The following is a 23,721-nucleotide window of genomic DNA, read 5'->3' as shown; positions in this document are numbered from 1 at the left end:
AATATTTGTTTTCATTTATTCTTTTTTGGTAATATTGACATTATTACCAAAAAAGTAATTTGGTTATTGAGTCTTTTTAACTTTCGTTTTCACTAATGAAATGTTTAAAAAGAGTTCGAACCTTAATAAGAAACAATTTAAAGTTCCTGGAAAACTCTATTTATGGCTATAATATATTCTCATTCTCAATACAACACGATGGGCATCTCCAAGTGGCAAATACAATTCCAATTTCCACCAGATTTGAGTTGTCACTTTTCTCTTCTTTTTTGTTCTTTTTCCTCAAAATAAGACTTAAATATAACAGGGAAACAAATACATTAAGAGACTCGACAACCGCAACATGTTCAATTACATTAAAAAACAAAAAAAAAACATTTTAAGTAGCTCTGGTTACCAACCACTATCTTTGCTCTGATGACTACGATTTGTTAATCACCGCATCATGAGAGGGCCTGTGTTAGCCGGTTTCTGGAATACTTTAACAACAGGCATTCCATCTCCATCTTCTGTGTTTTGCACCCTCCAAGTCCGATCTTTTTTCCTCTGTGGCTTTTTGTGCTGTTTGTGTGACGCGGTTTGCTTCTTCGCTGTCTCTTTCTTCGAAGGCTTAAGCCCATTTGCAAGATCAAACGAGCTCAGATCATCTAGCACATCATCAATACCAGGAACTTGCTCGCTCTCTGTCTCATCTCCTACTGCAGAGTCTTCCGACTCTGAACCTTCGAGAATATCGCCGAGCTCTTGATCGTCCTCTATATCTGGTTCATCACCTTTGGTCATCTCAGGTGGCATTGCATAATGTGGCAGCTTACCTCCAATGTAATCTTTCAGAATCAGCCTAGCAGCTTTCGTTTCATCAGGTAATCCACTAGAGGCAACATAGCTACGAGAAGCACAGTAACTTCTTAAAAGCTCTGCAGCATGAGGCGGGCGGGACTGACGCTCATAGGTTTTTGGTTTAGGAAGAGATATGTTGTAGACGCTCTCAATGACACGGCGAGGGACCTTGTCTGCCACCACCTGAATAGCTTCACGGTGCTCCGTCATCCGGTCAATCGGAAGTACACCACGAGCAATCATTTCATACCTCGAGCTTGAGAACGAAGGGAAGACTAAACCAGGGCAATCGCATAGCATAAGCTCATCAGAGATTATCAAAGTCTGGAAATGCTTTGTTTTCCCCGGGGTAGAGGTGACACCTGTTCGCTTCTGACCCACCAATGCGTTGATTGTAGAACTCTTTCCTACATTTGGGTACCCAACAAATCCAACCACGGCTTGATCACGTTGACATTCAATAGTCCATGACTGCGATAATGCTGCTCTAGAGTTCCTTACTTTGACAATCTCTTGAGCCTCAGATTGTAATCGACTCAAGAGCTCGTCCCTGCCATATATCATAATGTCTGGATTATCTGTCTCTTGTAAGTTCTCGGGTTGTCTCCATTGCTCTTTCAAGACTTTACCTTCTAGGGTAGCTGTAGCAGCTATGGCTGACCAGAAAACAAACAGGATGTTGTTAAGGCGGAAATATTCTGCCCATTTCTGCCTGCAGTTTTTTCAAAAGATAAACAATTCGATTAGAAGAAAAAAGGTTGGAGGCAAAGTAGTAAGGCACAAGAAGATTGGCTAACCTGACATCAGTAGGTAAAAGGTCCGCCTTGTTAACTAGAAGCATAATTTTTTTATGCTCATCAATTTCTTGAGCATATGCCTGTGTCACAAAAAATCTTTTTTAAGTGAACATGAATCAGGAAAATGGTGCCAAGTGGAGTTTCAAGCTGGGAGGAAATGCACTACCTCAAGATCAGGGCAGCGGTAAAACAGAGGATCTCTAGCATCAACTACCATAACAATCTGAAAAAAGGATAAGTATATATAATCAAAACTGTTTCGCCCATAGATTGAACTTATTGAGAGGGTTAATACATCCTTGACAAAGACTTACCAAATCACTGCGTTCAAGCACTCGCCAAAGCTGTCTCCAGATGTCAAGGTTCTTTTCGAATGGAGTCAGCACAAGCTTTTCATTTTCCTCAAGGCTAAACCAAAATACAGGAGAACAAGTAAGCATGCAAAAGTAGAATAGCAATAAGAGAGAGGATATCTTGTGCGAACTAAAAACCACTTCAAGGTGTGAGCAAGGATAACTTCCTAATCGGAAATATTGATTAGGGCGAAATATCTGTAAACTCTTAACTAGTTTGCTTTATATACGAAAAATATCTTCAACACATCTCAATTCTATATAAGTTCCGGCTTTAGCAAACGCTAAACGCTACATACATATAAACTTATACAAAACACACTAAATCAATTACAGCAAAACTGAGATTTTCTGGAGAAAATGGGCCTCAACTTTTCTTTATTTGACCTTCTCAGTAAGAAACAAGGACATATATTTGGCTTAAGACACATGCATTTTATCAATGAAAGCATCAGACTTTACCATTTGAGAAAACTGTGTGACAGACAGAAAGCTGACTAAATTTTATGATCACCAACAAACATTTTGGTGCCAAATACTGATTTGTTTAGAGTACACACACTGAAGACGCAAAATCAATAATAGGATCATTAAAATGGGGTAAAACAAAAAAAAGCTAACCTGACAAGCATCCGGCGCCAATTTAGAAAAGCTTGTTTCTCATTAGCATCAAGTTCTTCCACTGACATTTCGGGTGACCACGGAGGTCTGGAGATTTAAGAGTAAAAAAAAAAATTATACTTCGGTCTCAGAGCTGAGAAAAAAATAAAAGAAGAGTAAATCTAAAGAGAATAAAAACCACATACCTTCGAGGCACTTGAAGACTACTGGCGTGTAAAGCCTCCTCTATCTTCTGTTGCTCTCTCCATTCTTCAGCTGCTATAACACTTGAACTGGAATTTGTGTCTCTGTTCCAAAAAAACATTAAACAAACAGGCCAGTGAGCACATATACCTATGAAATTGTTCGGTAGGAACACCATAAGAACATCAAGACGAGGAATTGAGATGAACAAAACAATTAGATGAACATCTACTATGATTCCTGGTCACCAAATCCAAATTGAATCATTCGTAACTAAACAGATGCACAAATACCAAATCAATCAAAAGACACAGAAAAAGAGAGAGAGAGAGAGAGAGAGAGAGAGAGAGAGAGAGAGAGAGAGGAATTAAGAAGAAGAGAAGCCTACAGATTGATGGACAAAGGAGTGGAGGAGCTATGATTAATGGTGTAAAGACGCTCAGCCTCCTCAGCCTGCTCAAGGATGGCGTCGATGTCGCTAACCTCCGTGACAGATTCGAGAACTTTCTTCTGAAGATTCTTGTAGTACTTGCCTTTGTCTTTCGATTCCTGAATCATATGATTGTGGTGCTTCACCAGCGATCGCCCAAGCGACGTCTTCTCGCTCTTCCCCATCTCTCTCGTTCTCAGCCTCTTCTTCTCAGTAAACCCTAAAAGTCTCTAAACCCTTAAAAGACGGATTCGACGGCGCCTTAAGCTTACGATGTCTTTTTTTTTTTTTACAATTTTAAATTTTTTTAATAATTTTAATTCTAAATAAATAAATAAAAAACAAAACACGCTCATCGGAGTCGAGAGAGAGCACAGAAGTAAAAAAAAAAAAGAAACAACCGTTTCCCGGCAAAAGCTTCTTCCGATGGAACAACAACATCCACTTCCACTGTCGTTCGTCTTGCCAAACCCGACAGACCTTCCGAGCCTCGCACTAGTCTTTCTTGACGGCAATTTCGAGGACCTTCGAGATCTGCTCCTCCGCTCTTCAAGTCTAGTGTCAAATTTAAACCACGACTGTTCTGATCTAAACGACCGACTCCTCCACCTCCGTACGGATCTCACCAAACACGCCGTTTCATGGATCTCAACCTCGCTTTCCGCCAAAGTTTCACTCGAAGATTTGAGATTTAAACTGGAGAGCCTCCTCTGTCTCCGTAAGTTATATTATACCAACCAAACCCTCTTTGTTTATTTTGGTGATTAAGAGATAGTAAAGTTTTCTGATTGTCTCCAATTTTTTTTTTTCATTGTAGCTACGGATTCTGTTGGAAAGCAAACGAATTGGGAGTTACAGCAACTTGTGGAAGAGCTATGTCGAATACAGAATCAGCGTAAATATTTCGGTGAGTTTGGCTTGATTTACTGACTCGTGAACATCATTAAGAGCTAACCTAATATAGGAAAGATTCGATTTTTTTTTTTTTTCAGTGACTGCCTTAAAATTGGAAAGTCTGGTTGGGGATCTTGAAGATTCAGTGTTTCATCCTATAAGAAGCCACAAAGGAAGTACGCTTCAAGTAAAGCTTTTTTGATCCACAAGTTGAGTACTACATATGAAGTTGTGGTTTGCTAAATATGAAAGATTTTAACTTCTTTATCTTTTAAATGCAGGATCTTGCAGTCAAGCATAAGAGGTTCAGTCATGCTATTAAGACCATGAATGAGATTGAACTAATGCTTGGTGATATTACAAGGCATCACTCGCAGTGGCGCCACCTTGTTGATTCTGTTGATTGTAGAGCGGATAAAAGTTTGTCCGTTATACGCCCTCAGGTTATCGCAGAGCACAGAGCTTTTCTCTCATCTCTTGGCTGGCCACCGAAACTGGCAACATCTAAAGTCGAGCATGGAGAGGTTGCTAATATCCCTAATCCTCTACTCTTGATGCAAGGAGGTCAAAAGGAGTCTTATTCCCAAAGCTTTTTACTCCTCTGTGGTTTACAGCAACTTAATACCAAGAAGGAAAAAAGGAAGGAGCTTCATATGCCTAAAGAAAATAGTAATGTTGGACTTTGGGCTACTGATGAACTGGTGAAACCAGTTGCATCTCGGATGGAGTATCATTTCATGCAATGGGCTGAACAACCTGAGTTTATTTTTGAAATTGTCTACAAAGTTACAAGAGACTTTGCTGATGGGGTGGATGATTTCTTACAGCCTTTGATTGACAGAGCCATGTTAGTAAGCTGTAGTGCTAAAGAAGCTTGGGTTTCAGCGATGGTCCAGATGCTATCTGGCTTCTTAGAGAAAAAGGTTTTTCCTAAGCTTATAGATACGTTCAAGGAGAAGCACATGAAATCTGAAGCCATATCATCGTGGTTCCACCTTGTCGATCAGATGGTTACATTTGATAAACGAATGCAGTCATTTGTGAATTCAGATACTTGTCTTTCTTATGAAGGCTCTTCGACAGCGTTTTCTCAAGATATATCAGTAATGGGACTATTTTGTAAGAAACCCGAGTGGCTCAAGACCTGGGGGAAGATTGAACTAAAGGATGCTTATAGAAAAACTAAAGAGGATATCAAGAATGAGAGAGCTTGGTTAGTTGATAGTGAAAGAACTAGACTTGGTAATGAATCTACCTCACGGTCTGCAAAGTATGTTCTATCCACAAGAGAGGATTATAAAGCGCCAATTGTAGCAGACTCTTTTCTTAATAGGACTTGGAGGTTGATAGACCATGGTCTATCTCTACCAGCCATTCTGCCAAGGATCCAATTTATAAGAGCTACTGCCACCAAATTTCTCTGGTGTATATTCAAATTTATGTTACTGGAGTTCAAGAAGATTGATCTCTCCTACTATAGCTTGTTTGAGGATACACTGATACAAGCCTGTGGACCGATTAATGCCGCTCGGTATCTTGAATCAAAGCTACGAGAATGGAGTGATGATTTGGTTTTTGTGGAGATGTGGGCTGCGGAAAGCAGTGCCAAAGTTGATAGAAAACCTGAAGCTTCCTGCCAAGGCTGCTTTTTTGGGGAAGAACTGAAAGGCCTTGTTGAGTTGGAAACCAATTGGCTTATGGAAATTATAACAGTTTTTCTCCACCAATTCGACAATCTTTGCAGTGACAACTTCAATATCAATACGGTTTTATGGGAAGAGAACGTCATTACTGGTTCCAGCAATTTAACAGTGTCCCAGGGTGTTGCAGAAGCATTGGACAATTTAAGAAGGCATCTATGTGTTCTTCAGCTAAACATGAACCCGAAAGACTTCTTGGACTTGTGGAGGAATCTCGCGGAAGGGCTTGACCATTATGTTTCTCGTAAATTTTCATCAGGAGAACCTGTCTTACGGAGAAAAAGGCTTGATAGGTTTGAGGTCGACGCAGAGGCACTTCTCACAGTGCTTCAACCTTATTGTGTACGTCCTGGTGCATTTTTCCCTCGGGTGCGAGAGATTCTTAGGCTGTTGAGGATGCATGAGGAAGAGAAGGCACGATTGAGAGGAGCTCTAAGTCGAAATGGTGGAAACAGTTGTTTAAGGTTGTTTGGTATTTCTAACTTGTCTGCTCAACTTGTAGAACAATTTTGTAGATGTTACTAGTCATGGAATGGCATTTTGAATAGTTGCATCGGTGATTCAGTACATGGTCAAGAATATGAGAATCGCAACAAAATTTGGATAAAACGAAAAACAGCAACGGTGTTACAAAATAATACAACCATGCTTTTGATTCTGTAAAAGTTACATACCCATGAATGAATTAAAGATTAACTACAGCAAAGGATAAAACTAAAAGAATGAGAAGAGATGATCATGTACTGATGTTTCTAGAGAATGAAAAGTAAAGTGAAGGAAGAATCAAGAGAACTCTTGGATCAAGGGCTCATAGAACAGTCTGTATGCGTCCATGACTTCTAAATACCACATGGCTTCACGATCTGGGCTTCCAGACAGCTCAACCATCTTATGAACCTGGTTTCAGTTAGAAACAACAATGTAAATGAGTTAGTAACAATCAAAGCATACCATATAAATGCAGGACAAGTGACGGTTGTTGATTCTGGAGATACTCTCACTCTAACATCACAAGAGAAGATGAATCCTAGTTACTACTGATTATATGAATCTTCAAGCCACGTCTAGCTTCAATCTAGATAGATATCTCACCACAAATTTGTTACTAACACATTCAAACTCAAGTTTCTTGGTGGTTTAAGTCCCCTAAGCTTGTGTCAGCCACTCAGCCTAATCTTGTGATCATAACATCTAAAATGCTCACTTAACTCTCGTCTTTGCCAATTAGTATAAACCACCAAATTGACTTCTCTGCAAACTATGATCAAATGTGCATATGAGGATGAAAGAGTAAACGAACTGTAACCTTAAGTAGAGGTATCTCCCCAGTACGGATATGGTAGACACCAACAACCATCACGTACATTCCTGATTTCCATTGACAGAGGGCAAATTTGCTCGATAGGCCGAGCTCGACGAGTCCGGTTCCATCATCAAGGATCATACGGTCATCTCCACCGCCGGAAACGGAGACCAAAACGCCCTAATACGCAAGAATCGAGTCTCATCGGATACTGGAATTAATGATTATGAGAGGATGGTAACTTGGTAAGATATATCGGAACCTGAAACCAAGCACGTTGAAAAAGTACACCGCCTAGGGCGGTGGCGTTCTGAGAAGGTGTCGGTTTAGCGTCCCGGAGCTGGGAGCAAAGCATCTTCACCGCCGCTAAGCTGTAGTCCATTTTTACCCGCCGACCCGACTCGGCTGATCAAATTACTAATTGAGTAATTGTTACATCTTTAGACCACGATTTCAAATCCCGGACCATACCGAACCGAACAATTGGTATTGGTACAGTAAATTTTTTTTTTTTTGGTACAGCTTGGAAAAAGAATAATAAAAATAATTTCAGGAATAAATCTTATCCAAGAAAGAGAAGGTAGACCCACAATATCTAAGAAAATAATGACGTGTCACAAAGCTATTGATTGATAACACATCCTAGAAATCTCTGCCTCTGTCCACAAAACTCAAAATCTATTTCTTGTGTTTACTTAGATCAGTTTGGCAGAAAGAAGCGCAGAACAAAGTCAAAAATGGCAGCAACATTTGCAACCCCATCGACGGTGATAGGCCTTGGAGGATCATCCATCACCACCAAACCCTTCTCTTCATGTAATCTCTCTGTCTTTTTGGGATAAATATGAAATCAAACATATTTATATGATATTAACTGTAGTTTCTCAGATGTTTATTAGCCTTTCTGAAACCAACATTGAGCGCCAAGAACCCTCTGAGACTTGCCGGTGCATCCGGAGGAAGATTCACTTGGTATGTTACTCATTCTATGTTCTGTTTTCTTTAAGTACCAAGAAGAACCCTTTTGAAGTTATTTTCTAAAACTAATTTGTTTGTGTCATAAATGAAAAAAAAAAATAGCTTTGAGAGGAACTGGTTGAGGAGAGACTTGAACGTGGTGGGATTTGGGCTGATCGGATGGCTAGCTCCGTCGAGTATCCCGGCGATAAACGGGAAGAGCCTGACTGGTCTCTTCTTCGACAGCATCGGAACTGAGCTCGCTCACTTCCCAACTCCTCCTGCTCTCACTTCCCAGTTCTGGTTGTGGTTGATTACCTGGCACTTAGGCCTCTTCCTCTGCCTCACTTTCGGACAAATTGGATTCAAGGGCAGGACCGATAACTACTTCTAAGCTTAATCAATCATTTACTCTTCCCATCTTGTACTATATGTCCTTTCTCTTGGTGGTTTATGTGTAATAATATTATTACTATTAATCAAAGCGACGCTTTCTTTGCTATCTCTCAGATGTTTCTTTCAATATTACCCAAGTGTTTTTCTTAATGATATTGATTCTAAGAATAAAGTAGAAAATGTTAAAAAAAAAGTGTTTCTTAACCGACGCTTGGAGATGATTGGATAACTCTTTTCATGTTTTTATGTTTCTTGACTCTCATAAGCATATAGTAAACATGTTTTTACATTCCTAATGAAAGGTTTTAAACCTCTTTCCTTTCTCTCTGTTTTATGATATAAAATTTTAAGCTCCATCAAACTCCATATGCATAATACGCAGGAAGATGTGTAAATCTTCTAAAGTTTTGATTATATGTGTATCTACACTAAAAGATTAAGAGGAAACGTTTGACACTTCAAAGTAAAAAAAAAAAAATGAAAAAGTAGGTCCATGAGTTAAAAACAAGGGAGCAGTGCAGTATATTGTGAAGTTCCGTTTTGGAGGTTCCAACAACACTTGTTCAGAAGTATCAGAAGGAACAAAACTACATTTTAACTACACATTCTAAATCAAACCGCCACTGTCCCACGCGTAGATGCTGATGCAGCGCAGTTTCATGACTGATGTGCATTTTGTAAAGCTCGGGTCACCATATCGATGAATTCATTATTCTGTCAAAAGCAACTCGTTAGGTTTTGGCAGCAGATCAAGTAAAGTGATTTGGTAAAAAAGACAAACCTGAAACAGGGATAAAAGGGCTTCTTTCACTGTGTCTCTGGTGATAACCGGGCCAGTGGGTGCAGGAGCGAGTGATAGTGGTGGAGTTGGTGGTGGGAAAGGCTGGAGCACCGGAGTACCATATGACCGCTGCTGGTGAGTTGCATTATTAGGGTTGAGAGGAGGAGCAGTGGGCATAGACGAACCAGGAATGAGGTGCGGTTGTGCCATCATTCGCGGGGGTCCAAAGAAAGAGGCTGGCGTCACTAAATCGGTAACGTTGGAGTTGCTGCTGTTAAGATCGGGGTTGTTGTCGAAGAGAGGCATCAGAGGAGAGGAGGATGGTAGAGGCGGTGGTGATTTTATCTGTGAAGGTGCTGCTGGCGCTACAGGAGGAGAAATGGTGGGTTGGTGAGGTTGGTGAGGAATCGGTGATGATTGGTAAGGTGCTCCACTTGCTGACCCACTCGCAGCGTTCCCAAGAGCCATTCCTGACTGTAGTCAAGGCAACAACATTCTTGTTAAATTCAGTGTTACATTTTGAGTGGAAGTAAGAAAATTAACAGATTAGAATCTAAGTTGGACCACATACTACGTTGAATATAATTCAAAAATATATAGCTAACAGAAAGCACTCTTGCCATTAGTGCTGTCATGATGTCGACGATAGTGTGAGTGTGTTAACAGAAGCTTTAGAGACTTACGCTAAAGAAGTTGACGAAAGCAGGATCATCAGGGGCATCCCTAGCAGTTGAAGACGGTTCAAGAGGACCATCCATAACTGCCATCGTCGGCACAGCTTCCAATTCCTCAAACTCACTGAAGTAGAAAAAATTAACTCACGTTTATCAAGTTTACTCCTCAAAGAAGAAAAATCCCAGAAACAACTAATGGTGTAATGTCTAATTATAAACATGAAACTCATACCTTTTTGAAGATGGGGTCTTCGGCTTCTGGTTAACCTTGGAATATGCACTCAGTATTCTGTCATGCCAAGGAACCATTAGGCAGAGATACAACAAGTACTCAAGTCATCAAAACAGTAAAAAAAAACAAAAAAAAAAATCTACAAGGAAGGTCTTCACGAAAGCACTATGTTTGTCCAACAATGTCTGATAATAGGCCGATAAAAGACGATATTGATATCATTCATAAACCAACAATTGAAACCTACGAGTGTATAAGGATCTAGTTTTACTCTCATGATTGTCCCAATCACAAAAACAGTTACTACCTGATATGCAGTAACTTAAAATTTACCTGCTGAAAAGAGTTGCTACCTCCTCGCATTCACGTTTATTGTAAAACCAAATGCCATTAACTTCTTGAGATGCATTACGGTAAAGTAAATAAGGACCTTGGACTTCATACTCAAAATCTCCCAGGAGATTCTCCACCAGATTATCTGCCCAGAGGAATTCAACAACACATGAATATAGAATCCTAAAAAGTAAGAACTCGCAATGAATTTCTAAATCTATATTAACATGATTTACAGAGGACCGAGGAGATAAAACTGCTCCACCCTTGTCCCTAAGTTTTCGATGACCTAAAACCTGAATTCTCTCTCCTAACAATGTTACAGATCCACTACTTTTGATATTACATCACAAAGCGAGTAACTTAATATAACCAAATCACTGGAAAATTGATGAGAAACAAGTACATAAACAAACGAAAAACAAACAAAGAGAGCTCTGTAGTACTCCACTACTTATATATAATTTTGGGATTGAAGAACATGTAGCCTAACCAAAAACAAAGAATGGACACAAGACAGGTAACAACTTTATGTGAAAAATACTATAAAAGGAACCTAAGACAATAACTGGGAAGACTACTAATACTGACCTGTATTCCGACGATTCATCACAATAAACTGAAATCGAGGTTGTGTGCTCCTAATAGAAACCAAAAAGGATCCATCATCAGATTTAAAGAAGTTAACACAGACTACAACATCACACAACAATAGTCAAAAGATCGAAAAGTACTGACCTTTTGACAACAAACAAAGATCCTTCAACATCCTTACGACTCTGATTGAGAAAAAAAAAGGACAGATCAGTCGGTAGGTAGCAGAGCAAAAACATAATCAAATTATGGTGAAACGAGGATTGATTTGAAAACTAACCCATTGACTGAGATCAATGTTGAATTCATAGAAAGTGACATGAGCGGCTGTGATGAGGATTTCCTCGATGTATGGATCGATTCGCTGGAGAACTGTGAGATTGAGGAGCCTCGTACTGTTCTGGTCCAGATTTGGGATCAGCTTCCCGTTCTGAGACATCTTTGCAGAAAAAATAATCGAAGATTAGATTCGAGGGTATCTCGATTCGATTTTAGGCCTTATAGGAAGAACCCTAGATTTCTAATTTACACGTAAAGCTGCGATTTGAGGTCCGAGACGAAAACGCCAACTTCTTTTTTTTTTGGTATGGACGAAAACGCTAACTTCTGGAACGCACTTTTCTATTTTATTGTCTACTTGATTTTGGAAAATAATAATAGAATTTTGTTTCTTTTGGTAATTACTTCTTCTATCAGTAAAAAAAAAGGATATGTGTGGCTTTAAACGAATCAAGCAAACTTGAATTGTCTTTCGGTTATGATATGTTCATGTAAATTAAAAAACACAATCTTAAAAAAAAAATCATTTCTTCGTTGCTAACATAGAAATGAATATGTACTTACTGGATCTAGCTTATGATGTATAGAAAATAGAGAAAAGAAGAAGAACTGATTCTAAGTTTGTCCAAAAATAAACTGATAAAAATGGAGGTTCGATTTCTGAAAGAAGAAGACGAGGGTAATTTTGTTATTTCTAATTAGGACAACGAAAATATAAAATGTTAGTTAGGAATCGAACTCCTGACCTGTGGGTAATCAAAATATACTCAAACCAGCATACTATACAATATATTATTAGTTATATATTAAATATCATAAGATATAAACGGGTTAGCAAAATATTTTTTGTTTAGAATGATGTTATATTTTATAGTACTTGGATTAATCTGTAAAACTATTGATCGCCGGTTCAAAACAGTTTACATAACTTGATAATGTTGTAGGTCATAAAGAAGATTGTGTTCTTTTTGCAAATAGCACTAGGATTTTACATAATTAATAAATTTAATTAGTTATTTTTTTTTTGACAACAGCGTACAAGATTGACTCAAACGAGCCAATGCGAAGGAAGATTGTTTACAAAGGTAACTAAATGCGGAACTGCACGAACACGTCGAGCCAAATTATCCGCTTTACCATTCTGGGTACGAGGAACATAGACTAAAGAAAAAGAAGTAAACTCCTCTCTATCCGCCTGTATGTCCTCCAGGTAAGGTGTGAAGGCTGGCTACTCGGAAGGCGAAGACACCATCTTCACCAGGTCAGAGCAATCGGTAAGAAAGACAATGGATTGGTTATCTGCTCCAATCATACATCGCATTGCCCATATAAGGGCCTCGATCTCCGCATGAAGAGGGGAGAGACTCCTACGAAGATTAGAAGCTCCCATTGTTGGGCCATCCCCCCGGGCGAAACACAGAACCATCCTCTACCAGAAAACTGATCCGTCGCTTTCCATGAGCCATCCACGAAGCATAGGAGGCTCGAAGTAGGCCTAGAGAACCTTGAAACTCTAATGCCTCCATCAGAAGGTATACCCAAAAGAGGGTGGCCCTCCTCTGAATCTACTCCCTCTGTCTGAGCAAGAAACCAAGCATTAGCCTCATCCTCCGCTAGCCGTAGTATTGCTAGTGGATTGGAATCCAAATTACTAAATAGTTTGTCATTACGTGTTTTCCAAATATACCATAGAATCCATGGGAATCTATCCTGCGAAGGAACATCCTTGAAGCGCCAAAAAAGGAAATCCATATTACGTGCTTTCCAAATTTAATTAGTTATCATTTCTGAAAATATATGATCATTTTTTATTTTTAATAATGTAGTATAACATTGATATAATACTTTCTTTTTTATACCAAAAGTATTATACTGCGATGTATCGCATGTTAATTAGTACTCATATTTAAGCCTATCAGTTAAACCAAAGTGCTTTAGAAAAATGGAAAATAATTTCATGTAATTTTTTCTTTTGTTGTGCCTCCGGCCTCCATAACCATTGGCACGGCTCTGTAAATATGGATATCATTTATAACTTAATTAATTCCAAACTATGGTTATAAATATATAATATATGCATAAAATATTTAAATAATTAGTTTTAGTGTTGGTTTAATAGTTTAAATTTGTCATATGTTATAGATCCATTCCAATTGGTGGTGTTGGTTTTTTCCTTTTTTCTACCAAAATTACTTAGTTTTTCAAAATTAACACTTTTAACCAACATTTTAATAAAGAAGAATAAGGTTTAAGTTTTTACTAATTCATTTAATATTTAGTATTAAACCAATTCATTTAACATTTCTAATGACATTTCAGTTTTTTACTTTATTTATAGATAATTATTAATTTCAGAAAAACCTCATCCAAGTCTTTCGATTAAAAGATCTAAGCTTCTATGCTCTAAAGGGTTGAATCTCACCAATTTAAGGGCTTCTTGATTTTTTAATGAAAAAGAGGCCGGTGGTTTCTTTTTGATGCACTGAAGCATGACCATGCATATTTATTATATGAACTACAAAATATATAAACATGGCGGTGTACCGCATGTTCAATCCTAGTATGGCATATATGTGGATTGATCTTTTCTATCCATCTAAATCCAAATTAAAGAGGGGCTGAAGTTTTGAACATATATAGGACCTTGTAAGGGACTATGTAACATATGTAGTTGAGATGATTTGTTTTCGTTACATCATCTACGTGTTTGTTTTCTTCTTTCAAATAAACTCATCTAACTCAAGATAATGTAAGCTACAAAATCCATAAAAGCCAAAATCACTGCAGTTCTTTTAATCATCCAAACCAAAGATGCTAAAAGATAGTAACACAACTCTTACACTGTTTCACAGATGTCTGTAAAAAGAACAAAAGGGCAATAAGTGTCTTATAGCCACCATTCAAGAAGGTGAGAGCTCAGAAGATTCTTTGTGGTGGTCCCATTGTGCTCTTGAGGTACAAACACCTGACATTTTGCCAGTTTTTCTTCAAGAGGGAGACGAGGAAGTTGACACTCATCTGAACATTCTGAAAGATCTGCTTCTCTTCCATTGAAAGGTTACCAACTGCGACTCCCATACACAGAACCTTCTTCAGCTGAAACTTCACTGTTGCCTTGGTTTCATTCACCTTTGACTCTAAGGATTCCTGGTGGCTCACAAGAGTTGGGAACTTTCCTGTATAATAATATATATATATATAGCAAAGGAGTGTTACTTAAGAATCATGAATTAGCATTGTATCAAAAAACATAGGGTAAGAACAGTTGATTGATAATGAGATCATTCAAACAAGAAAGCCAAAAAAGAGAAATGCATAAAACACATTGACAGAATAAAAGGACTACTAAAAACAGTGCAAGGAAGAACATGGAATACTAGCTGTAGCCAGAACTTGCCTGCCTTGTTGAGACCAGGACCAAGAAGACGAGGAATCTGCTTAATGACAGACTCAGAGGCCAAGAAAGCATGGTATTTCTTGGCAAGCTTCTTGACGAGCTTCTTGTTTTTGTTAAGCTTTTTGAGAGACTCAACATCCATATTCTCCAGCCCCAATTTCTCAGCCTGCGAAAGTATACAAAATGATATAAGCAAAGATTACATTATCCAAAGATTACCAAACTATTAGAGCCGCCAAGTGAAATGATCAGAAATACAATTATACAAGAAACAGAGCATAAAAAGACTCCTTGCCAAAAAGACAAATTTTTTTTATCATATTATCCTTTTGAAGAAATGATAAGATAGGTCACCTCCTCGACATGCTGGGCATCTCCAAGCATGCAGATCTTCATTTTAGGACGGGGAATGTGTGGTAACTTGACAGATCCACTGAAACGCTTGTCCTTTTGAGGGTCATAGTTCTTAAGACCGATCTGGAGCTCAACAGTCTCCACAAAGTTACGTTTCTTTTCACCCGACTTCCCTGTCATAATTGTGATGGCTTCTCTTACGGCCTCACTCTGAAGCTTACTGCATTTGCCCACAAAACAGTGTTTAAGCAAACAGAAGAAACCCTAAATTTGTCCCATTATAAACAGTCCCATACAGAATCATCTTATCTTACTAAACCCAAGTAAACAATCTATGAAGATGTAATAAAATCATCAAGTCAAGAAGATTAAAAGACCATTTAGGCAACTAACTTTGGCGTAATCACTGAGCAATTCACATACTAACCCTATCAATTAAGCGTAACGATTGATAAATACAGATACGTCTTATCATTAGATCAATTTGATTGGTAAACTAGAGCTAAACCAAATCGCATACGAGAGACAAAGCGAGTTTAAAATCCGAGAATTGTGAATGTAAGAGATGCTTCATCATGTACCTCATTTTGAGCTCGTCTCAATTTAGCTACGATCTGATCCTCGAAGAGAAACAAAAAAAAATATTGAAAGGAACAAAAAAAACTCGAATTAAAATCTGTAGCAGAGAAGCTCGAGAAACAAGAATGAAGGTAGAAGTGAAGCAGTCGGTTGAGGCACAAACCTGAGTGAAGAGACAGAAGAAACCCTAAATTTTGTCGAAAGGCGAAGACTTTATAGTAGGAGAGGATAGTGATAAAACTAAAATTAAACCTAAATCGATTTGGGCCTTTAGCTGCAACCATCATAAAGCCCAAACTGCAAACTTCAGACCCAAAACTCACTTAAGTATTTTTTAATTTTTTACTCGTAAACCAAAGATAACTTTATCGACTTAAACATGTTCAGTTGTTCTTGTTCACCGTCTTGGGGACTTTGGTGATGATGGTCTAGTCAAAGCCACTCGATTCGGCTAAGTCAGTCATAATCACTAAGGTTTGACTTTGAGCTTCTACGACGTCGTCTCGACTCTCTATGTGTTGTTGTTCTGTATGTTTTTTTCTTCCTTCTTCTTTAGCTGATTGATAGATAGATTGAAGAAGATGGCTTTTTCTAGAGCTCCTCCTCTTCCTCTTGCACAAATTTAAATTTGTTTCTTTTTGGAAAAACAGCAGCAGAGTGCCCAATCAATCAATACATGGCGCAGTTTCTGCTTACTGTCCTACTCACATTGACTTTTTGGATCGGATCAAGCTCGTCGACCCGTTACAATGCCGGCGATCATGTCCCTTTGTTCGTCAACAAAGTCGGTCCTCTTCACAATCCAAGGTTATTCTCAAATCTTTTCTTTGGGTAACTCTTTCTGCATTTTGCTTTTATTAGCTTATGGTTGATGAGTTTAGTAATCTGAGAGGAGGAGATCTTTGATAAAGATAATGTTTTGTTGTTAAAAGGGGAACTCAAAGGTAGCTCATTTTCTTAGACCCACTTTAAAGATTGCTTCTTTTTTTTTCTTTTTTTTTTTTTGCAGTGAGACCTATCAGTATTATGATTTGCCGTTCTGCCGTCCAGGTTAGGTTTCTCAAGACAAACTCAATGATCAGGTTTTTCTGATATATGAAATTCCCTATATGTATAGTTTGAAATGTGTATGTGTCCCAAGTTCTAGTGCTTGATTGAGGATTGTTTTATATTTTCTAGAGCCTGTGATTGAGAAACAAGAAACTCTTGGGGAAGTTCTTAACGGTGACCGGTTAATGAGCTCACTATATGAGCTGAAATTTGGGGAGGACAAAACTCATGTCACACTGTGCCGCAAGAGACTAAAGTCTAGTGATATTTCCATGTTCAGAGATGCTATTGCTCAAGATTACTACTTTCAAATGTACTACGACGATCTCCCCTTGTGGGGTTTTGTTGGTAAATCAGAGGGAGATTATCTTGGTCAAAAGGAGAAGCTTACTAAGTATTATATTTTCAATCACTTGAAGTTTGATGTTCTGTATAATGCAGACGAAGTTGTTGAAATCACCAGTTTTAGTGATCCGAGTTATCTGGTTGATATATCGGAGAACACTGAGATTGATGTTCAGTTTACATACTCGGTTACTTGGAATTTGACTTCAGAACGGTCTGCAACAAGAATGAATAAGTACTCCCAGGCGTCGCTTCATCCGATCACCCAGAAGATTCACTTATTCTCATTTCTTAACTCTATAACTGTTGTTGTTTTGTTAGTTGGACTTCTTTTTTTGCTCTTCGTGCGTCATCTCAAAAATGAACTAAGAAGGTGACAATTTTTTCTTAGGAGACTATTCTTGTTTTGTGTAGTTTGGCATATGTGATGATTAAAAAATTATCTTTTTGAGATAATTTCTCTTTTATGAATTTCAGTTGCTCGATTGGAGATGAAGAAGAAAAAAAGGAAGTGGGTTGGAAACTTGTACATAGTGATGTATTTCGATGTCCTCGGAATATCTCCTTACTCTGTGCGTTCCTAGGAACTGGTACTCAGTTGCTAATCTTGTAAGCTTCTACTATCTAGAATTCCATTATCGTCATTCCATTTGTATGCCTTAAAAGCGTAATACTTATCACTTTCGATTTCAGTGGCAAACTATAATTTTTTAGAGAAAATTGCCATGGGATTTGTTAGTGCATTTGAGATACATATTATATATTTGCTTAGTTATTGACAATTAGTTCAAGTCAATCTTACATGAAAATACATTATGTTTCCATTTATTGGGAATACTTACGTCCTGTATCAAGATGAATGGTGTTCAATGACATTTAAAATAGGTTGTCTTCCATGTCTCTGACTTGTTTTTCGTCTTCAGGATTATTGCTCTATTTGCTTTGGCCTTCACCGGTTTTCTATACCCCTACAGTCGTGGAATGCTGTTGACTTCTCTCGTCATCATTTACATTCTAACATCAATAGTGGCTGGTTACACAGCTGCTTCTTTCCATAATCACTTCGAGGGAAACAAACAGGTGATTGAGTTTTTCAGATGCCTTCTACTTTTGCTGTTCCAGAAACGTTCATGGTTCGTACCTTAAACATTCGAGCATTATTGTCATTTTCAGAAAAGGAGGGTTCGTCTTGCTGGGACTCTCTTTCCAGTTCCTTTCTTCATAGTAGTTTCGGTTCTCAACACTGTGGCAATTACGTATGGGGCAACAGCTGCACTCCCGTTTGGCACAATAGTCATCATCATACTCATTTACACTTTTTTGAATATCCCATTTCTCACGTTGGGAGGAGTTTTAGGTAACCGTTTCGGATTATTAGAGTTTCAACCTCCAACTGCTGTTAAAAGAAACCCCCGAGAAATTCCACTTCAAAATTGGTATCGTAGAAAGCTGTACCAGGTGTTTCTTGGAGGCTTTGTACCTTTCAGTGCAGTAGTTCTTGAGTGGCACCAACTCTATGCAAGCTTGTGGGGGTTCAAAATATATACCTCACCTGGAATGATGTTTTTCACATTCGTTGTGCTCATCTTCTTGAGTGCGAGTGTCGGTATTATCTTGACTTACATTCAGCTATCCGGTGAAGATTATGAATGGTGGTGGAGGTATGTATTCTTTTACTTTACTGCGTCCTTTTCCATCCAAACATGTGAATTTGATTTAAGACTTAGGTACATGAGAAGCCATCACAGATACACATTACATTGAGTATCTTACTCAACATGTCATAGTATACTTTCCTTTCAGAATCATTATCCAACTTGCAATGGTTAAACAATTCTATGATAATTGTTTGCAGATCAATACTGTGCGGAGGATTCACAGCAATCTTCATGTATGGGTATGGAGTAATTTTCTATCTCAGGTCTGACATGACCGGGTTTCTGCAGCTAAGCTTCTACTTGGGATATACTGCTCTGTTATGTTACGCTCTCTTCTTGGTTCTAGGAACCATAAGTTTCTTGGCTTCTTGGATGTTTATTCGCCACATCTACCGTTCTGTCAAGCTGGAATAACTCCCGAGAGCTAAGGGGATCCTCTTCTTTTCGTCACAACTCATCTCTGTATTAGTATCTTTTGGTATTAGTTGTTGAATCTTTCATGTTTCTTACAAGAAATAGAAAGGCAGATACAATTTTGGTGTTTATCCCATCAAGTTAATCTCATATCATATCAACATTCAACAGCAAACTACATTTCTTAGAAGTTACATATGCAATACAATAAAGCATCCAAACACACAAAACAGCTATTAAAAGAAACATCAGATTTCACTAGCTTCCTATAGGGTTCGTGCGAATGGGTGGCGGCACAGCTCCATCATGATCCTTTGAATCCGAAGTACTAGATCCCTGAAACTCACTCTTCATGCTTCCAAACAAGTGTTCATCAGCAGCCACACCTATTCTCTCTGGCGCTTCTTCCTCGTTATTTATGTGCACACCATCTTCTTCTTCTTCTTCACTGTCCTCTTCCTTGTCGCTAACTTCCACTTCATTGTTGCCTCTTCTCTCAACCGCAGAAGACGAGGTTTCCCTTTCTCTGGCAGTTTTCTCTGTGAGGCTCTTGAGAAGCTTCATCACTTGTACCGCATACATCAATGCAGTTAAAGGGTCTGCCATCTACACACAAAGCCAAAACAGAGCCGTCACATTTACAAGATGTAAAAATACTACTTCAACTCCATGGCAAAAACCATTGCAAGAATCTCAACAAGGGAACCTCCAAAGTTGCATTCAAATGCTAGTTAAGTGCCAAATAAAAAAAAAACTTACCTGAGACATGTTGGGTGCAAAGACTAAAGCAAGGTTACGAGAATTCATCTTGTTAACATGCTCAAACTGAACAACATCAGCCATGAGATTGATGGCCCAATTGAGAAGAGAAGCTTCATTCTGAGGTAAGAGTCTCACAACCTTGACAAAGTCCTCTTCTGACTCACACTGCATCACTTGCTCCGATGGCAGAGGATCAAGTACCCCTCTCGGCAGCTCTCTGAACCAAGCCTGAACAAACACACACACATACATCATCAAATACAGGGGCCATTAACACCTGAACACATACACAATTAAGGTAAAGAAGAAGAACCTTAATGAGTCCGGCTAAACAATGAACATCGATGCCATCTGGTATGAGCCCTTTATTAAGCTGCTCTCTTACATACTCTTCCTCGCTGTTATCTCCTGTGATTCTGAATATTCCTTCTACCTGTAAGCCTCCTTGATCATATAGCCTGCTCTGTAATAGCAACAGTATCACAGGAACACAGTTCCCTCTCGAATCATACGATAACTGCATTGACTCCGTGGATACCCCAAACACTGTTGCACTGCCAGCACAAATAACATGAATATGAAACCTAAATCACAAATTAACTTGCAACTCAAAAATCAATTAGCAATGAGTTAAAGATTATTCTAAGTTCTAACAAATAAAACTCCTCAAACCAGAAAGGCCAATTTGGTTCACTGAGATTACATGAAAAAAAGGAAAGAAGTGCCAAACCTTGCACTAGGAGCTTTTCTGGGGACATCAGGCTCGAACTCAGAGGGAAGACCGAGGAAACCATTGAAGCGATCAAAGGTAACGTGAGCCACGTGACGGACATTGGTTGGACCGCCAATGTCCATGGCTCTTTGGTCGCTTTCTTCCACCTCTGCCGTCGAGAAACAACGGGCGAGCTCCAGGACGACTCGACCTACCGACGACGTAGAGCCGCGGAACCGCCAAAGTTCGGTCTTACCGCGCTTTATCACTCTCTCTATATCCCTTCCTCACGCGCTAAACAGAGTCCTTCTCGCTCTTGCCGCCTCCGGGAGAGAAGGTTACAAAATTTTGGCAATGTGGTTAAGAAAAAACAAAAGGAAGAGACAGATAATGGTTAAATTAGGGAATGGTAATGGCCGGCAACGAACTTGAATTGATAAAAAAGATTTTATATATAAAGAGATATAAAAAGTTGGCAAGTTACACGTTACAAAGAACGTTGCAGAGAGAGAGAGAGAGAGATTGAGTGACGATGAAGAAAAGGGTTAGGAGGAAGGTGCAACGTGGGAATCACTCACTTCGTTCGTTTATTTGATTTCTAAGTCTTTTCTATGGTCTCTCTCTCGTTTAAAAAAAAAAAATAGTATTAGAGTGGGTTTTACTCTCCCTACTTTATATTTTCGTGTTTTATATGATGCATCTCTATCTATTTTTATCGTAGTAAAATTAGGTTTTTTTACATCACAATAAAGCTCTCGGCTGCCATCGAACAACCCAAAATTGTATGGGCCTAATTAACAAGATGTGGCCCATTACACGTTAAATTGTTACAAAATCAAAAAGTCAACTAATATAGGAAATTTGACAAATACCCAAACTGGATTTCTAATAAAACTGGGCCTAGAAGTTTCTAATATAGATTTTTAGGTCATGCTACGAGTCTACGACCAAAACTGACCAATACTATTTTTTGGGTAAATTGACTAGAGATAATCATCTTCGCAATGTGCGGAATAGATTATGCATTAAGGTCAGATCGGTATGTCGGGCTGAATTTTATGCATTAAGAATGCTAATATGCATAATCCGTATAAGATAATGGTATTGGGCTGAATTTTGATAGACATTGTATTGAATTTTAAAGAGACTTTAACTGTGAGTTTTAATTCTTCAGATAAATCAGTTAAAGAGCCGTCAGAAAAAGAATTCTCAATTTAAGGGATTTATCATGACACAAACTACTGAAGAATAAAGCGGATGACAAATGTAGATTTGCAAGAGAGGTCATTGACTAAAACAGCTATACGAATCAAAAGAGACATATAGCAATTTCTAATAAAGGAAAGGAATCTGAAATGTGGCATTAGGATTTAGGTGGTGACAGGGAGGGGATGTTGACCCATCAACAAAATTTTAGGATAACACCAAACTAATCATATTAAATAACACTTTGATCGAGATGTTTTATAATTATTGACATTTTATTAATGCTGTTTCCTATACTTTATTTACGACTAATGCAAGAAGGCCGTTTAGTTTTTATCCTATTGGTCTACATAATTGTCATTATTCTAAAAGTATTTTGGTTGAACTGGTAGAAGCAAATTAGTTAATTATTCAGCTTAAGCATGGTAGGTTAACCGACTAGAGAAAGTTGTTCTAGTTCTATTGCATCCAAATCTCAAATTTGAAACTTAAAGCCATATATAGAGCTATATGTTTTCAATTAAAGAATAAAGAACATTTCAGAAACTGATCTCTTATACTCTGCTTTCAAAATTTAGAAGATTATAGACTGAAGATGCAAGTAAAAATATCCCGTTATTTTATGTATGTATGTATAAATGTATAATGATATATATATATATATATATATATATGTACGTAGACGTATTCTAATCATACTACTCTTATCCCCCGCTCTATATATATCCCAAAGGTCATTTAACAAAAGAGCTGTGGTTCAGAAAATAGAAACTCACTCGATTCTGCTATTCTAATATATACATACACACAACAAACATTCCTTATCACACATTATCACATTGTCTTTAATTTCTGTTTATGTACATTTAATAATATATTTATTATAACCAAACATATTTATTAAAAAAACATTTATTTGATCGCTCATTGTGTACTCTAACCCAATAACAAAATCATTTGATCAATAATAAAATAACATAGATAATCTATAGCTGGAGGGAGTAGCTAGTATTCATTTAATCATTAAAACCAGAGTATATATGTCTACTAGACTTTAATTAGATATCATATTCTTTGCCAAAATATACAAAGTAGGATGTATTTATCATGCCCATTCAAAGATTCTTTATATTATTATTCGATATCTTTCGTGTATCTTGTTTCATTTGGTTTTAGAACAACACATAAACAACTTAAACAAATTAACTTCATGATCCATGCTGCTAGCTAGGATGATAAAGTGGGTTTTAGAAAACTTTATCATTCTCTTTTTACATATACAAACAAGTAGATACGCATCTACGTTAAAATGAATACTAGTATAAAAGATGATACTAGCTAGCTAGATTATTTTTTAAAAAAATGAGTACGTGAATAAGCCCAAAAAGAGATTTGATGAGAAAGAACCAATAAGCACAAACAGGCGGTTACAAAGATAGAGAGAGATTGTGGAGTAGGAGTCAGTGATTCTAGTGGGTTCCTCCTCTTTTTCTGCTCTATATCTTTCTCTCTTTCTATTTTATTTACTAAAATACAAACTATTTCATTTAATTTTCCTCATCCTTCACTATTTCTACCTTGATATATAGTTTTCTTAATAATCTCTCTTGTTCGGTCCAATTAATCTTATATCTAATCTTCTTATTATTATCTTTCACATATTGGATAAGGCTCTTTTTTGTTTTCTCTTTTAACAAAGATAAAGCCCTTTCTCTGAATTTTCTGTTTATCTATATAGATATCGTATCGTCCATCTGATCAATTGCCAAGTACTACTAGCTTGACCCCTTGACAGCTATAAAGTTAGTCAACTAAATTTTCAATTTTCTGTACAACTCTTTCAAACCCAATACTATTATTCTGAATAGAAAAACGAA

At 37.8% G+C, this 23,721-nt stretch overlaps 8 protein-coding genes across 12 annotated transcripts; 3 read left to right on the top strand and 5 right to left on the bottom strand.

Moving 5' to 3' along the window:
* On the bottom strand, window positions 208–3,494 carry LOC104766609 (GTPase LSG1-2). The gene is made up of 7 exons (XM_010490521.2): window positions 3,183–3,494; window positions 2,797–2,898; window positions 2,612–2,698; window positions 1,952–2,045; window positions 1,804–1,860; window positions 1,638–1,717; window positions 208–1,552 (listed from the first exon to the last, which is right to left on the bottom strand). The coding sequence occupies exons 1-7, from the start codon at window positions 3,407–3,409 to the stop codon at window positions 436–438; spliced, it is 1,764 nt and encodes a 587-aa protein (XP_010488823.1). The 5' UTR covers window positions 3,410–3,494; the 3' UTR covers window positions 208–435.
* Window positions 3,564–6,371, top strand: LOC104766617 (RINT1-like protein MAG2L). Its single transcript, XM_010490531.2, has 4 exons — window positions 3,564–3,942; window positions 4,042–4,131; window positions 4,217–4,305; window positions 4,400–6,371. Exons 1-4 carry the CDS (start codon window positions 3,651–3,653, stop codon window positions 6,341–6,343), a joined length of 2,415 nt encoding a protein of 804 aa, XP_010488833.1. The 5' UTR covers window positions 3,564–3,650; the 3' UTR covers window positions 6,344–6,371.
* On the bottom strand, window positions 6,423–7,609 carry LOC104766599 (recQ-mediated genome instability protein 2-like). The gene is made up of 3 exons (XM_010490511.2): window positions 7,384–7,609; window positions 7,125–7,301; window positions 6,423–6,715 (listed from the first exon to the last, which is right to left on the bottom strand). The coding sequence occupies exons 1-3, from the start codon at window positions 7,501–7,503 to the stop codon at window positions 6,602–6,604; spliced, it is 411 nt and encodes a 136-aa protein (XP_010488813.1). The 5' UTR covers window positions 7,504–7,609; the 3' UTR covers window positions 6,423–6,601.
* LOC104766592 (photosystem I subunit O-like) lies at window positions 7,787–8,582 on the top strand. Its single transcript, XM_010490506.1, has 3 exons — window positions 7,787–7,937; window positions 8,021–8,093; window positions 8,202–8,582. The coding sequence occupies exons 1-3, from the start codon at window positions 7,859–7,861 to the stop codon at window positions 8,470–8,472; spliced, it is 423 nt and encodes a 140-aa protein (XP_010488808.1). The 5' UTR covers window positions 7,787–7,858; the 3' UTR covers window positions 8,473–8,582.
* Window positions 8,911–12,006, bottom strand: LOC104766573 (mRNA-decapping enzyme-like protein). 2 transcript variants are annotated; one of them, XM_010490496.2, is made up of 9 exons: window positions 11,932–12,006; window positions 11,369–11,527; window positions 11,233–11,273; window positions 11,086–11,135; window positions 10,495–10,639; window positions 10,162–10,218; window positions 9,939–10,053; window positions 9,256–9,729; window positions 8,911–9,188 (listed from the first exon to the last, which is right to left on the bottom strand). In XM_010490496.2, exons 2-9 carry the CDS (start codon window positions 11,525–11,527, stop codon window positions 9,132–9,134), a joined length of 1,098 nt encoding a protein of 365 aa, XP_010488798.1. In that variant the 5' UTR covers window positions 11,932–12,006; the 3' UTR covers window positions 8,911–9,131. The 2 variants fall into 2 exon arrangements, with proteins under 2 accessions (XP_010488798.1, XP_010488790.1); XM_010490488.2 differs by lacking the exon at window positions 11,932–12,006 and having other exon boundaries at window positions 11,369–11,716.
* On the bottom strand, window positions 14,107–15,889 carry LOC104766557 (60S ribosomal protein L10a-1-like). Its single transcript, XM_010490479.2, has 5 exons — window positions 15,861–15,889; window positions 15,700–15,732; window positions 15,119–15,338; window positions 14,765–14,930; window positions 14,107–14,543 (listed from the first exon to the last, which is right to left on the bottom strand). Exons 2-5 carry the CDS (start codon window positions 15,702–15,704, stop codon window positions 14,284–14,286), a joined length of 651 nt encoding a protein of 216 aa, XP_010488781.1. The 5' UTR covers window positions 15,705–15,732; window positions 15,861–15,889; the 3' UTR covers window positions 14,107–14,283.
* On the top strand, window positions 16,076–19,295 carry LOC104766528 (transmembrane 9 superfamily member 5-like). 4 transcript variants are annotated; one of them, XM_010490444.2, is made up of 8 exons: window positions 16,076–16,171; window positions 16,348–16,504; window positions 16,707–16,747; window positions 16,877–17,465; window positions 17,570–17,701; window positions 18,016–18,172; window positions 18,266–18,753; window positions 18,948–19,295. In XM_010490444.2, the coding sequence occupies exons 2-8, from the start codon at window positions 16,374–16,376 to the stop codon at window positions 19,162–19,164; spliced, it is 1,755 nt and encodes a 584-aa protein (XP_010488746.1). In that variant the 5' UTR covers window positions 16,076–16,171; window positions 16,348–16,373; the 3' UTR covers window positions 19,165–19,295. The 4 variants fall into 4 exon arrangements, with proteins under 4 accessions (XP_010488746.1, XP_010488755.1, XP_010488766.1 ...); XM_010490453.2 differs by having other exon boundaries at window positions 16,081–16,225; XM_010490464.2 differs by lacking the exons at window positions 16,076–16,171; window positions 16,707–16,747 and adding an exon at window positions 16,748–16,779 and having other exon boundaries at window positions 16,434–16,504.
* On the bottom strand, window positions 19,301–21,085 carry LOC104766519 (rho GTPase-activating protein 5). Its single transcript, XM_010490426.1, has 4 exons — window positions 20,657–21,085; window positions 20,240–20,480; window positions 19,924–20,154; window positions 19,301–19,770 (listed from the first exon to the last, which is right to left on the bottom strand). The coding sequence occupies exons 1-4, from the start codon at window positions 20,779–20,781 to the stop codon at window positions 19,423–19,425; spliced, it is 945 nt and encodes a 314-aa protein (XP_010488728.1). The 5' UTR covers window positions 20,782–21,085; the 3' UTR covers window positions 19,301–19,422.

The sequence above is a fragment of the Camelina sativa genome, chromosome 3 (genome assembly GCF_000633955.1).
Source record: "Camelina sativa cultivar DH55 chromosome 3, Cs, whole genome shotgun sequence".
Taxonomy (NCBI): domain Eukaryota; kingdom Viridiplantae; phylum Streptophyta; class Magnoliopsida; order Brassicales; family Brassicaceae; genus Camelina; species Camelina sativa.
Note: the sequence above shows the minus strand (reverse complement) of the source record. Positions and strands in the feature narration are given on the sequence as shown.

What these genes read in the sequence shown, in the direction of transcription:
- LOC104766609 (XM_010490521.2), bottom strand. Translation starts at nt 3,409, where the DNA reads ATGGGGAAGAGCGAGAAGACGTCGCTTGGGCGATCGCTGGTGAAGCAC. An exon ending in TGGCGCCGGATGCTTGTCAG is followed by an intron (nt 2,046 to 2,611) that starts GTTAGCTTTTTT and finishes ATTTTGGTTTAG; the next exon opens with CCTTGAGGAAAATGAAAAGC. An exon ending in ACCGCTGCCCTGATCTTGAG is followed by an intron (nt 1,718 to 1,803) that starts GTAGTGCATTTC and finishes TTTGTGACACAG; the next exon opens with GCATATGCTCAAGAAATTGA.
- LOC104766573 (XM_010490496.2), bottom strand. Translation starts at nt 11,527, where the DNA reads ATGTCTCAGAACGGGAAGCTGATCCCAAATCTGGACCAGAACAGTACG. An exon ending in GTAGCAACTCTTTTCAGCAG is followed by an intron (nt 10,219 to 10,494) that starts GTAAATTTTAAG and finishes TTGGCATGACAG; the next exon opens with AATACTGAGTGCATATTCCA. An exon ending in CTTTCGTCAACTTCTTTAGC is followed by an intron (nt 9,730 to 9,938) that starts GTAAGTCTCTAA and finishes CCTTGACTACAG; the next exon opens with TCAGGAATGGCTCTTGGGAA.
- LOC104766592 (XM_010490506.1), top strand. Translation starts at nt 7,859, where the DNA reads ATGGCAGCAACATTTGCAACCCCATCGACGGTGATAGGCCTTGGAGGA. An exon ending in CACCAAACCCTTCTCTTCAT is followed by an intron (nt 7,938 to 8,020) that starts GTAATCTCTCTG and finishes GATGTTTATTAG; the next exon opens with CCTTTCTGAAACCAACATTG. An exon ending in TCCGGAGGAAGATTCACTTG is followed by an intron (nt 8,094 to 8,201) that starts GTATGTTACTCA and finishes AAAAAAAAATAG; the next exon opens with CTTTGAGAGGAACTGGTTGA.
- LOC104766617 (XM_010490531.2), top strand. Translation starts at nt 3,651, where the DNA reads ATGGAACAACAACATCCACTTCCACTGTCGTTCGTCTTGCCAAACCCG. An exon ending in GAATCAGCGTAAATATTTCG is followed by an intron (nt 4,132 to 4,216) that starts GTGAGTTTGGCT and finishes TTTTTTTTTCAG; the next exon opens with TGACTGCCTTAAAATTGGAA. An exon ending in ACAAAGGAAGTACGCTTCAA is followed by an intron (nt 4,306 to 4,399) that starts GTAAAGCTTTTT and finishes TTTTAAATGCAG; the next exon opens with GATCTTGCAGTCAAGCATAA.
- LOC104766557 (XM_010490479.2), bottom strand. An exon ending in ATGCCCAGCATGTCGAGGAG is followed by an intron (nt 14,931 to 15,118) that starts GTGACCTATCTT and finishes ATACTTTCGCAG; the next exon opens with GCTGAGAAATTGGGGCTGGA. An exon ending in TCCTGGTCTCAACAAGGCAG is followed by an intron (nt 14,544 to 14,764) that starts GCAAGTTCTGGC and finishes ATTATTATACAG; the next exon opens with GAAAGTTCCCAACTCTTGTG.
- LOC104766599 (XM_010490511.2), bottom strand. Translation starts at nt 7,503, where the DNA reads ATGGACTACAGCTTAGCGGCGGTGAAGATGCTTTGCTCCCAGCTCCGG. An exon ending in TTCAACGTGCTTGGTTTCAG is followed by an intron (nt 7,302 to 7,383) that starts GTTCCGATATAT and finishes CTTGCGTATTAG; the next exon opens with GGCGTTTTGGTCTCCGTTTC. An exon ending in GGGAGATACCTCTACTTAAG is followed by an intron (nt 6,716 to 7,124) that starts GTTACAGTTCGT and finishes AACTGAAACCAG; the next exon opens with GTTCATAAGATGGTTGAGCT.
- LOC104766519 (XM_010490426.1), bottom strand. Translation starts at nt 20,781, where the DNA reads ATGGACATTGGCGGTCCAACCAATGTCCGTCACGTGGCTCACGTTACC. An exon ending in AGAAAAGCTCCTAGTGCAAG is followed by an intron (nt 20,481 to 20,656) that starts GTTTGGCACTTC and finishes TTGTGCTGGCAG; the next exon opens with TGCAACAGTGTTTGGGGTAT. An exon ending in GTTTAGCCGGACTCATTAAG is followed by an intron (nt 20,155 to 20,239) that starts GTTCTTCTTCTT and finishes GTGTTTGTTCAG; the next exon opens with GCTTGGTTCAGAGAGCTGCC.
- LOC104766528 (XM_010490444.2), top strand. Translation starts at nt 16,374, where the DNA reads ATGGCGCAGTTTCTGCTTACTGTCCTACTCACATTGACTTTTTGGATC. An exon ending in ACTTCGAGGGAAACAAACAG is followed by an intron (nt 18,173 to 18,265) that starts GTGATTGAGTTT and finishes TGTCATTTTCAG; the next exon opens with AAAAGGAGGGTTCGTCTTGC. An exon ending in GATTATGAATGGTGGTGGAG is followed by an intron (nt 18,754 to 18,947) that starts GTATGTATTCTT and finishes AATTGTTTGCAG; the next exon opens with ATCAATACTGTGCGGAGGAT.